This window comes from Mytilus edulis, chromosome 1 (assembly GCF_963676685.1).
Source record: "Mytilus edulis chromosome 1, xbMytEdul2.2, whole genome shotgun sequence".
Classification (NCBI taxonomy): domain Eukaryota; kingdom Metazoa; phylum Mollusca; class Bivalvia; order Mytilida; family Mytilidae; genus Mytilus; species Mytilus edulis.
The window spans coordinates 41,612,542-41,626,001 of record NC_092344.1 but is presented as its reverse complement, the minus strand read 5'-3'; the positions used below and the strand labels follow the sequence as shown (position 1 = coordinate 41,626,001).

The 13,460-nt window shown below is 31.1% G+C and overlaps 1 protein-coding gene across 1 annotated transcript in view; it reads left to right on the top strand.

Moving 5' to 3' along the window:
* LOC139482706 (E3 ubiquitin-protein ligase RNF213-like) overlaps positions 1 to 13,460 on the top strand; it is a 419,318-nt gene that overhangs the window by 117,965 nt on the left and 287,893 nt on the right. Inside the window, exons 15-17 of the mRNA XM_071266774.1 lie at positions 1,358 to 1,432; positions 7,911 to 8,017; positions 12,528 to 12,669. Coding sequence (XP_071122875.1) covers positions 1,358 to 1,432; positions 7,911 to 8,017; positions 12,528 to 12,669 — 324 coding nt within the window. The remainder of the gene's footprint in view (positions 1 to 1,357; positions 1,433 to 7,910; positions 8,018 to 12,527; positions 12,670 to 13,460) is intronic.

Genomic DNA, 13,460 nt, shown 5'->3' with positions numbered 1-13,460 from the left:
TTGTAATTCTCATCGGATTTTGTCAAACGTGTTGATGTCTTTTCTATTATATTTATGTGTTATGGTAAAGAAAATTAATCACCGCCTTCATTTATCAGATTTGATTTCGTTCAAAGTAATCAGTACGATATTTTACGTTTGAAGTTAGATTCATAACAAACCGTACATAGTTTTATAATATAGTTAATTGCTACCTCAGTTTTATATTAATAAGAATTAAAATGTGCTTTGTTATTTAATGCAATATCAGTATTTAGTTCAAATATATAATCTTATATTAATCCTAATTCTATCTTATTCATTCTTATGTGACGTCATTTTTCATTTTTTGATGCTCTGTTTTACTAATTCATTTTTCAGTTCCAAATAGGACGTCACTTGGCGTAGAGGTTTAAACGTATTCGGATGTGTCTACTTTTGTGTTTCAAATGTCTGGTTATGTAAATGTATTTCAGTTGTTTCCTGTAATTAGTTAATACTTCAGCGTTATCATGTACATCTTTTGAATATTCATTTTATTAAATTTACTGTTTGCAAAAGTATAAATTACTCTAAATTATAGGGATTTTCTGGTAGCTTAACAGAAAACCCTTGCCGTTTTTGGCACAACCTTTTTGATCTGTTGGTCCTCGATGCTGTTCAACTTTGTACTCGTTTCGGCTTTCAAACTTTTGTATCTGTGCGTCACACATAGGTCTTGTGTGGACAAAATACACTTCGGGCGTATTAAAATTTTGAACTTGTTGCCTTTTGTTGGCTGTTGTTCGTGTGATTCTTTGTCAATTGTGTTCTCCAATTTATTTATATTGTAGTCCTGTGTTGTCATTTTGATGTTATATTTCACATGGCCATAAAAGTGCGAGGTTTGGCATGCCACAAAACCAGGTTCAACCCACCATTTTTTCCTTTAAAAATGCCCTGTACCAAGTCAGGAATATGGTCATTGTTATATTATAGTTCGTTTCTGTGCGTATTACATTATAGCGTTGTGTCTTTTGTTCTCTCTTATTTTTGAGTGTAAATTCACATTGCGATAAGACGTGTCACGGTACTTGTCTATCCCAAATTCATGTATTTGGTTTTGATGTTATATATATTATTCTCGTGGGATTTTGTCTATGTGTGTTACATTTTAGTGTTATGTCGTTGTTCTCCTCTTATATTTAATGCGTTTCCCTCGGTTTTAGTTTGTTATCCCGATTTTGTTTTTTGTCCATGAATTATGAGTTTTGAACAGCGGTATACTACTGTTGCCTTTATGTATCACTGTTATGCCACATAGAAACTTTTAAAAACAAAGAAACATGTCTTTATATATAAAGTTTACAAAAGTTAGAATATAGTTTTCACTTTTCAGAAACTGTGAACATTGAACGAATTATGTCCCCATGCTTCCAACTTGGAGAACCAAATCTTGTCATCATTCAAGAAAGTAAGATTTAACATTTAAAATAGTTAATTGAAAGTATAACACTGTAAAAAAAGTACATGTTTCCGGTAATATTTTCATCTTCGAAATCCAGTTTTTAAGCCTTTCATAAAGAATTGTAATGCATTTAACTTTTACCTGTTCTTTGGGATGATGTGGATAAATGAGAACCACGAATTTAATTTATCTTACCTCCTATACGTTTCTATGTATATGTTTGGTTAAAGCGTCCGCTTGCAGACCGTGTATATTCCATATAAGTTTACTAGGGAAGCGGGGTTTTATTAGTTACATAGTGTGTTAGTGACCTAATATGATATATACGGGGTCAATAAATTCCATATGGGGTGAGACCCCATAAGGAATTTACTGACTCCTTATATATCATATTAGGCCATTAGCACACTATGTAACGAATTTATCTTACCGACTATCTTTTTTTGTTGAATTTAGACGAGAGTTGTCTCATTTGTTATCATAACACATTTTCTTATTTCTATAATAAAGTGTTCAAGTGTTCAATTTTAAGAACCTTTTTCAATTGGTCTGCACTAAAAAAATAATAAGGAAAACAATATAACTATTTATTATCAACAACCTTGATATAACAATATTAAACAAAACTTTCGATACTTTTAAATAATAAAACAGTGCCAAAGTCGTAAATCCACTACTAACCGTGTATTGAATTAAGCCCCGCCTCCCTACTAACCTAATATTGAATATTAGTTACGTAGTGTGCTAGTGACCTAATACGGTATATATGGGGTCAGTAAATTCCATATGGGGTGAGAGCGTATATAGCGTATTAGGTCACTAGCACACTATGTAACGAATTTATCTTACCGACAGACTATCTTAACGTGTGAAATGTAGACTAGTGACCTTTCAAAATGAGCAAGTCTTCAATACTGTTAACTTTAAGAAACTACTTCCATTAATCCTACAAAAACAGATGCCAACAATAACAAATTGTAAGGTTAAAATGTGTTTTATGAATTTATTTCAATCTTAATCCTCAATTTCTTCGTCTATTGAAACCTCTTAGATTTTTTCTCAGTACCGTTTTGTTTTTATAAAGGGACGTAACACCATTACTAACCGTGTATGAAATAAGCCCCACCTCCTTTCTTACCTTATATGGAATATGAAAGGACGTAACTCCACTACTAACCGTGTATAAGATAAGCCCCGCCTTCCTACTAACCTAATATGAAATATACACGGTCTCCACGCGGACGCTATTAACCAATCATATTCCTATAAATGTATAGGAGGTAAGATGAATTTCAATACACGGTTAGTAATGGCGTTACGACTTTGGTACTATTTGTGTTTAATATTGTTATGTCAAGGTTGTTGATATTAAATTTTTATTGTTGACATTATCTTTTTTGTGTGCAGACCAATGGAAGTAGGTTCATAAAATTGAACACTTAAACACTTTAATATAAAATAAGAAGATGTGGTTCCACAATCCATGAAAATTCGTAGCCACAAAATGAAAAAAAAATGTATAATGGTGTTCATATATATAAGACGATATGGTATGAATGGAAATGAGGCAACTCTCCATCCAAGTCACAATTTGTAAAATTAAAGAATAATAGGTCAAAGTATGATCTTCAACACGGGATCTTGCTTCACACCGAACAGCAAGCTATAAAGGGCCCGTTAATGACTAGTGTAGAACCATACAAAGGGGGAAACCAACGGTTTTATCTTTATAAAAACCGAGAAACGAGAATCACATAACAAACGACAACTACTGAACATTAGATTCCTGACTAAGGACAGGTGCAAACAGATGCAGCGTCTCTAAACTTTTTAAAAATAGGTACTAATAGTTACCCTTACCCGAAACAACTCAACAACATAAAAATACACACTATAAAACAAATTGAAATGGATTAACTCAATCAAAGACACACTAACACAAGTGAACATTCACTGCATGAATACATTTGTTCTATATATATATGACACATTGAAAAAAAACAATTGAAAAATCAATAGAATGAGTGGTGAAAAAATGAAAGAGTGTCCTTCTAGAATTTTTCGCCCCTGTTGCATTCAATTGTTTTTCAATTCTTTTTCAATTCTTTCTTCGTGAATGTGTTTGGCACGTATTTAGATTCATGCCAGCCTTGAAAGAATCTATTTACAAATTCTTACCTCAGTTCTTTCAAAGTTCAACCGATTAATATTTGTAAAAATAAACAATTATGAAACGTACTTCATTCTTCCAATAATGTTTTCTTTAACCATCAAAGATCACGACAAAAACGTACGCATAGATTATCAGGTTTTCTACGCATAGATTATCAGGTTTTATTCGCATTGATAACGTAAAATATCAGCTGCGAGCCACAATGTGAACCTTTTTGGCGAGTGAGACAGGCGAGTACAGGTCAAGCAACTGTCGTGACCGTTTTAGATTACACAAAAATTATCAAGTACTGAATCGGACTTATCAAGTAAAGTCTAGAACAGAGTCTAGTAAATTTAGTACAGATACGTGCTGTAGATAATAATGTAACAAACCTAGGCTTGGTATAAACTGTTTAACCATCATTCATGAGGAGTGGAGCCAACGGCAGTGTGAAGAAACAGATTTATAATAAACATAAACATGATATTCATTTCAGTCGTATTTTGACTTCTTCTTTCAATATAATAAACAACAAATACACATTCATCATTTAACAGATAAAACAATAAATCGGGTGGTCAATATAAAATGTAGTTGACGGTTCAAAGGATTGATTTAGAATGCCATGTTTATCTACAGGCTCCTATTAATGTATTTTGACAATGTTAAAGAAAAGGGAGGCACAAACATAATAAATACGCAATTTATCTGCATTGATACACTGTGATAAGATGTTAACTTAAACAAATAATAATATGAGATCGCAAAGCGAAAGTACAGAACGGTGTCATGGCAGATGTAAACAAGTTGAATCTCACGACAAGATTTGTCAAAATAAATCACTATATGACGGAATAATCAAAGTACTTCGTAGGTAAACATTACCCAGATATACATATAAAACTAGCCCTAATCGCTTGCAAAGTAAAAATGGTTTAAATCATGAGTATAAAAGTCAATGCATTTATCAGTGTTTGTGAACTCCCGAGAAGTTGACCACCCTGCAATGTTCAAATAATTATATTTTTAAAAACAATAATTACTACGTATATCTCTGATAAGTTGCTTACCAAAGTTGTTTAATGCTTTATTAAATGAACGATTGATAAAACTGATGGAAAATACTATAAGTAATACTCAATTTGGCTTTAGAAAAAAATCACAGAACCTCTGATAGTATATTTGTGCTTGAGTCTTTAATAAACAAATACTTACACAAAAATAAAAATAAAATATACCATGCCTGCTTGATAGATTTAAAAAAAGGCTTTTGATTCTGTCTGGAGAAAAGCCTTACTTTATAAACTGTATAAGGCAGAAGCAGGGAAAACAATATTTAATATTATTAAAGGACAGTATTAGGAAACAAAATCTGCCTTCAAGCATCACGAGTGGCATTCAGAATATTATGAGGTCACACAAGGGGTTAAACAAGAGGATTCATTGTGTCCTACTTAATTTAATTTATTTATTAATAATTTAGATGCAAAGTTTTCAAATGAAAAAAGCTGTCCATTGGAACTAATTGATACTAAAGTAAAGTACAATTTTCTGATGACCTTTTAATATTATCTGAAAGTAAAGAAGGCCTACAAAATAGTCTGAACAACTTAGAAAAGTATTGTGAAAAGTGGCAATTGACTTTAAATATCAATAGAAGTAAAACAATGATTCTGCAGCAAAATAATAAAAAAGTGGAAACATCTTTTACAAAATATAAAAATGAAAATTTGTCAAATGTCTCTGAGTATTCATTTCTTGGAATTCTTGTGAAATCAAATGGAGACTTATTACATAGCTCTGAAGAGCTTGTAAATAAAGCAAGAACGTGATGTTTGCAATTAAAACTTATACTAGTTCCTTAAATAATCTGCCAGATAAAGTAGCTTGCAGTCTTTTTGATTCTATAGTTAAACCAATAGCCACTCATAATTTAGAAATTACTTAATATATGGATACTTATGATTCAAAATTTAGAGCAGAAAAACGTGCAAATATCTCCAAAACAAATATAGACCCCCTTAATTTTACTGATAAATCAAGTTTAGAAAAATTACATTTGTCTTTCTGTAAATATATCCTCGGAACAAGAAAATCTTCATCAAACATAGCTGTGAGAACAGAGCTAGGGAGATACCCACTAGAGATGCATATAAAAACTCAAAGTGTACTTTACTTATCAAGATTACAAAATTCTGAAATTAATCCATTATTGTACGAATCCTTTTTACTTTCTTAAAGTTTAGATAATTCATGTTGCTATTCCTGGTTTGCATATGTTAAAAATATTTTGAAAGAGGTAAACATGGACGTTTCTATTCTTGAGGGAAGCAAAAGAAAAAATTACTCAAAGTTGTTAAAAAAATCTTAAAACATCAATTCTTAAATTTCTACAAAAATATATTTGAACAAAAATTTGAAAAAGTAGACCAAAAAAGTAAATTGTATTTATAAAAAAGTTTAAAGCAAAATTTCGAAATGGAAAACTACTAAAACTGTAAATTTTTTGAAAAGAGAAGTAACATAATAAAAATGAGAATTAGCGATCATAATTTAATGATAGAAAAAGGAAGACATTTAAAAATACCTAGAGAAAAAAGACTATGCACATCCTGTAATACAATGGAGGATGAAGCCCATTTTTTTTATACTGTACAAAAAATGCTAAACTAAGAGACAACTTTATAGGAAATGTAATTAAACATATGCCAGATTTTATGTCCTGGCAAGAAAAGGAAAAAAATAAATATCTTCTTTGCCCATCAACCTCAAAAGAAGTAGAAAGCTTAAGGGACCTATTTTAAACAGGCATTGGAACTGAGGACAGGGGAATCTTTTGATTTATTTATAAAATATATGTATATATCATATAGATAAATTATTTTGGTTTTTTGCTTTTTTTGTTTTTATGGTTTTGGTTGTTAAATGTATTTTGTGTATGCTTATATTATTTGTCACAAACTTATTGTTCAGAGTTTATATGACAAAAAATATTTGAATTGAATTGAATTGTTAAATAATAACAATTATCAGTCCAGATTTGTAACAATAAGAACAACATCTGTGCTTAATGGTCTTTTTAGACTTCGAGGAGTTTGTAGTGTTATAATATACATTAGCCGATAGGTCAATTATATTAGGTGTATGGGATTATTGTCAGCTGAACATGTTTGGCTACTTAGATGTCGTCCTCTTGGATTCATCACGCCTTGATATCATTATAATTACTTTTAAGTATACGATAACAAAAAACAAATGAGACTTGTAAACGTGTGCAATTTTGTTTGTAAAAGGTTTTTACTAATTTGCACCTTAGAAAAAAGCGAGAAGAGAATATATATCTACAAAAACTCGTTATTAATAATAAGCTGTTAAAACTAATACAAAAATCATGTGTCCCCAGGCTAAATAATGAATCATTACGCGTTACATGATCGTTGTTAAAAAAAAACTCAAACAGAATGTGATGAAAACATGACCTTGTGAAATGATTCTATAAACATGTATGTATTGCCATGATAACCAATGACTACGGATATATGACAATCTATTAGAATGCACTTGTTATTTGCTTAATCTTTAAGTTGATACGGATATACTTTTGCATTACAAATTCTAAGAACAAATAAATCAACTAGTTAACAGCAATAGTAGAGACTAAGAAACATACTCTGACATAGATTTTTATTGATTTAAAAGTTATATGATGTTTGTTTAGCTTAAGGGCATACGATACAATTATTAAATCAAATATGTAATAAAAAAAAAATACCTTCATGTGCTACTTATTGAGTTAAATGAGGTCGAAATATTGTATATTTTCTCAAAATTCGGATTTGTGGCCGTATTTTCCCTTTCGAAAGAAAGACATAACTTTTTTGTTTTAAAAGATAACCACAGTTGTTTTTTGTTAAGTAATTTGTAATTTCTGTATTTTATAAGTATACTAAAAACTTATGCATTTTTTTATTCAGAAATAACTCATATTTATCAAATGGTCATGAATTGAGGAAAAAACGTTATTTTTTGCTGCATATTTATCAACATTAAAAAAATTGCACTATTTACAGTTTTATAAAATTTTGTTCACATAATCTCCCTGCAAAATGAAATAAAATATCGTTTTAAAAAGTAGGGGTCCATGCACTCGTCTTCAAATTAAATCAGTTTGAATGATAAAATCAGTCGAAAAATGCATCTTTTCCCGGTATGTCACAGTTTGACGTCGCTAAAATAACATTTTACGTTAGCAACGTCATTACCTCCCCTGTAACTGTATCGTATGCCCTTAACGTTCAATATACTAATGCTGATAAAATACCTGTTTAGGCGAAGTGTACAATACAGTGTTGTCCATATACAACTATGAAGATGACAAGCTACTACCACAGTCGGACGAAGTTCTTCTGTGTAACAAACACAGTACGCTGGATATGGTAAGATGTTTTTTTTCCTTTTAATTCATATAAAATATGAAATGCATTTTCTTTTTGAAAAATAAATTCTTTACGTTAGTATCTTAAACACTTATTCTTATTAAGCTATGAAAATATATATGTTCCAGACCATATGAGTATTTGGACCGTACGGTTCGGACAGTACGGTTCGGACCGTATGCGTATACTTGTACGGTCCGACCATACGCGGACGATCGGAATGTATGAATATACTCATATATACTAATACGGTCGAGTACGAGCTGGATCAACAATGCATTTAGACCAGTAAGGGTTTATTTTAGGCGAACAAATCTTTTATTGACTTTTAAAAACTAAGTCTCGGTTATTGTATAGAAAGGTTTTGCCCCAAGCTCTTATTTTCATAGTATATACCTTTCTATACAATATCCATTTTAGCACATATTTACAACTTGAGTAATCCTGTAATTAGTCTATTGATATGTTTTGGCTGACTGGATGTAGCTCATTTACGTAGTGACAAATATTTGATGCATATAAACTATTCACTAGACTACCTATGGGTACATACCAGGGGCAGATCCAGCCATTTTTAAAGGGGGTTTCAACCAAAGATGTGGGAGGGGGATCCAGCTGTTTGTATTAAGATAGTTCAAGTTTTTTGGTGAAATTAAAAAAATGTTTTCAAGAATGTAAAGCTTTCACTGCAATTTATGAATTGTCTGCTCTTGGTCAATTCACCATGTAAATAAGTACATGTATAGTAAAACAACGCTTCGTTCATATCAATAAACATACTTACACCAGCAGCTACCTTCTTTACATTCTAAAGTCAAGGGCCTTTGAAATCCCATTCTTACAATGATATTATAGTGAGTAGATTTACAAAACTACGTAAATGAGCTACATCCAGTCAGCCAAAACATATCAATAGACTAATTACAGGATTACTCAAGTTGTAAATATGTGCTAAATTGGATATTGTATAGAAAGGTATATACTATGAAAATAAGAGCTTGGGGCAAAGCCCCTCGCTCTAATTTTCATAGTATATACCTTTCTATACAATAACCGAGACAACAATTAGATGAATAAATTGAAAAAGTGAACATTTAATCAATTGAAATTAAGTATTTATTAAATGTCTTTATATACCTATATTGAGTTATTTTCTTTCAGAACGACAGGTCATTCTTTTTCAGAATCAACCCGGACGATACCATGTTTCAATGAAATATGCTCAAAGGCATAAAATAATGACCTGTGTGAGGTCATTATTTTCCTTGATAAACATGCAATATATGATATTGTTGCCGATTCGGAAATTTATTTTTTAAAGTTCAATCGATGATAGGTGTAAAGGAAATCGTCATTGTAGTCCCGCATTTTCATTTTAGAAACAAATAACGTTTAGTTTTGTTAATTTATCGCTACAATAAAGAAACATTATCATATATGTCAGATGATTTTTAATGTAGACTTTCATAAAATAAATCAAGATTAAACATATTGGTGTGCAAGACTTTGAAAATCTGATTGAGTCAAACTGAATAGGTTGATTGATTTTTGGTTGCTTGTTTAACGTCCAGTGGCAAGTATTTCATGCATGTTCAGAACGATACACACTGAAAAGGAAATCATACTGTGACCTACATGTATTTATATTCTTCTTCGTGTCAGTTCTTAACTTTTTTAAATTTATTTATACCTTTTACTCTATCAAATGATCAACTAATAAGATAATCTTATAGTCTATTGAATAACATTAACGTAACTCACGAAAGGGTCGGGTGCGGAGGGTATATAATTATATCCTGATTATCTTTTAATAAAATGTATTGCTATTCAAAAGACAATCTTTCTGAACTTTTCATTCGATTCAAGTAAAATCGTTAAAACAATAACCACTTTTCCGCGATAGAAATAACATAACAAGTAGAAGAGAAAAAACATACCCCCTCCCCCTTTTCCATAAGCTTAGTGGTACAATAAATTACTTACAATGTGTCTTGTATTTGTCATACACCGTTATTGGATTGTAACAATACATTTGTGTCTTACTTCATGCAGTTACAGTAATATTTTTATTGTGTATGGATAATAATTTTTAAAAGATTTATATCTAAATTATTTTAGTGAGTTTTATTTCCCAGCTGCAGGGCATATTAAAACCTGAACGCGTTAGAAAGGAATATTCCACTTTAGTGTTGTCGGTAAAATAGGATACTTAATTTTACAAATCTTTATAAAATTAATAATTTTTTGACGGTATATAAGTCAGATAATGCATATTTTAAGGTTTTTCTTGTCGTAGAACACACATTGGGGTGTCAGGATTGTTCAAAGAAAGACCTCCCTCCGGTCGGTCTTTCATTTGATCAATCCTGACACCCCTCGGTGTGTTCTACGACAAGAAAAACCTTAAAATATGCATTATCTATAACATATGAACCCAATTTTGGCACACTTACCCAGGGTGACACTTGCTGCCACAAAGAATGGCAGATGCTTAATATGCTAAATGTGCATGACAGTTTGTACAAACATGAATTTTTACTAACAAAATTCAACAACCCAAGAACTCTACCCTTTCAAATCGGCATTTGTTTTCGATAACTTTTTATTATCTTTTACTTATTCTATTTTCACAGATATTTTTCTATAATTTTTGTCCAGTATTTGTGTCGGTTTTTGTAGTAAAATTCCTAAATATTAAAAAAAAAAATGCTAACATTAGGATTACTTCCAATAACTTCAATTTCAATGAGGGAAAGTTAATGCCATGCAATTTGCTAAATACAGGAGATTAACAGACTAAAATAACCAGTCTTTTTTAAATAGTTAAAATATTAAGTATTTATTTAATTTAAAATTTCACTTTTAAAACTAATTTGAGATTTGTAATATATATTCGAATCTAATCAGTAAACTTGAAAAAACTTTTTGAAATTAGTCAGACCGGACCGTATGAGTATTTTGAAAAAAAAGTACGCATATGGCAGAAAGTGTTGCAACCTAGATTTTTTAAAACTTCAAAACTTAGCCTCCTTTTTTTTGATAGAGCATGATAAAATATTTGTATAATGATATTGTTGACGATAACATTGGCGTATGAAATATTTGTTTTTACCAAAAATGCATTTTACAACTTTGACTGTAATTAAACATAAGAATGTCAGACATTTCAAAATAAATCTTATTCTAATTGTTCACATTATTGTAGATCTTTATAGGCCAAAGAATCAATACTTTGTGTAACATCCATTTACACGGATAGTTGCCGATAATTGTCTTATCATGCCTGCCACCAATTGACGATTTTGGTTGCAGTAGTAACTGCACTCATTCTTGATGAAGGGCAATCACCAAGTGTCTGAACTGGTATCATCCTTTCGCGCACTTTTACGTCCAAAAATGCCCCATACATGCTCGATACGGTGCAAATTCGGGCTAAGAAAGTTGACATTCAAAAATTACAAAAAATAGCTACTTCCGGTTTACACAGGGTGACAAGGTTCAGGGTTATATGACTTGCAACTTAATGAAAAAAGTCCCATGGCTTTATCATGTTTGCATGAGTTAAAAGCAAAGGTCACATTAAGAGGTTTAGCGCTATAAAATCAGGTTAAATTCACCATTTTCTTCATTTGAAAATGCCTGTACCGAGTCAGGACAGTTGTTGTTCATTCGTTTTTTATGTGTTTTGTCATTTGATTTTGCCATGTGATTAGGGACTTTTCGATTGAATTTTTCTCGGAGTTCAGTATTTTTGTGATTTTACTTTTAACCTATGACCTTAAGCTCAATTTCAAGGTCATAAACCAAGGACCTCAAATTAAATCACCATATGCATTTTTTCAAATACAAGAGGGGAGAAAACTCAAAATTAAAGTTAGCGTATCCTTCGCCACAATATGTATCTGTTACGACATGTCGCAACTAACAATTAAGTACAAATAAGTTGTCCATATCTTTTATGGTGTTTGTAAAGAGGTGAAAATGAGCTTAAGTCCAAATTTAGAAATGACTTTGATCTTTTACCTTGACTCTGATTTCTTTTTTTTTTTTGGACCAAGAACATCAGATCAAAATACTCTAGGTCTCTACCACTTATGGTTTACCAATCATAATTACATTTTACTTATTTTGAATAAAGAAGGCTGGATAATTTTCATATGGAGTTTCCGGGCTGCTTCGGAGAAAGTTATTTTTAAGATCCTAAGGATATAACGAGCAAGTTGGCGAAATAATTTTGTCGTAATCTTTACGAACAGTTGCGAAGGAGATGTGTACACAAGAAAAACAGTGTTTGGGGAGATAACTCTTACAATATAAATTGTTCGGCTAGACAGGGTCAGTTTCAAAAGCGCAATAACTGTTCGATTTCATATACAAAAATTATAAGCGACATCTTGTGAAACAAAAAAGCACCACCGTGTCGGAAGAAGAAACAAATAATAATAACAATCAGAAGAAAACCAACAGGTCTTTCCACAATACTTACATTATGTCATCACATTGTTTTCAGGTAGAGATTTTCTGGAGGAGATGCCTGTTTTCGGAAAATGATAAAATCTACAGTTTAGTGTTTGCTGATGCTCTTGACTATGATGTTGCTGATAAAGCCGAAAAAAAACTAAAAAGCCTGATGACGAGCCAAAAAAGCAAGGGTTTGTACATCCATGTATATTATTAAAATACAGGCAGGCACGACATTAATATGCACAAGGAACAACATTTCTAGTAGTCTTATGTATGAAGGTGGGGATGGCAAACTTCAATGCTCTTTTTTTTCCTTAACCAAACTAAAACCAAACCTGTCTGATTTTATTTTAGAATGCAGCAAAAAATATGTATTCGAACAATATTTTGAACAAAATCTCAATGACTGATATATTCTATTAAAAAATGAGAAATGTGATAAACTACATCATGTACATAGTCAGCATTTTCATTCTTGAAATTGTTTACTTATTTTTATGTTAGAAATCAGATTTGTTAGAACAGTTGAGTGTTGAACACTGTCACCAAATTCATTTTTTGATGATTTGTTATAATAGCTTTTACGACATCTTCATTTTGCATTTTGGGTGAAATTTGTTGTTTTATCTATACATAAAGTTGTTAAAGATATACATAAAAAAACCTGCACTTTTCTGTTTGCATTGCATTGTCAGAGTTGTCAACATTTACATGTAGGTTCAATCTACGGTTTAAGTTGTATGAAGACACCAACAACTTTGTGAAACGTTAATCATGTTTTTTCGGAACAAGTCTTCCTAATAAACTAAATACCCCATCGAGTTTTACATTTTCATAAGCCTATCTTTTTTTATTTGGCTGTATAATTACTAATAAAAATATTTAGATGTGTGTGCCCTGCGTACGGTACTGGGAGTTATGTTATGTTTTTTGTGTATGTTTAAAATTGTTCAGTTGAGGTAGTTAACCATGTACTTTT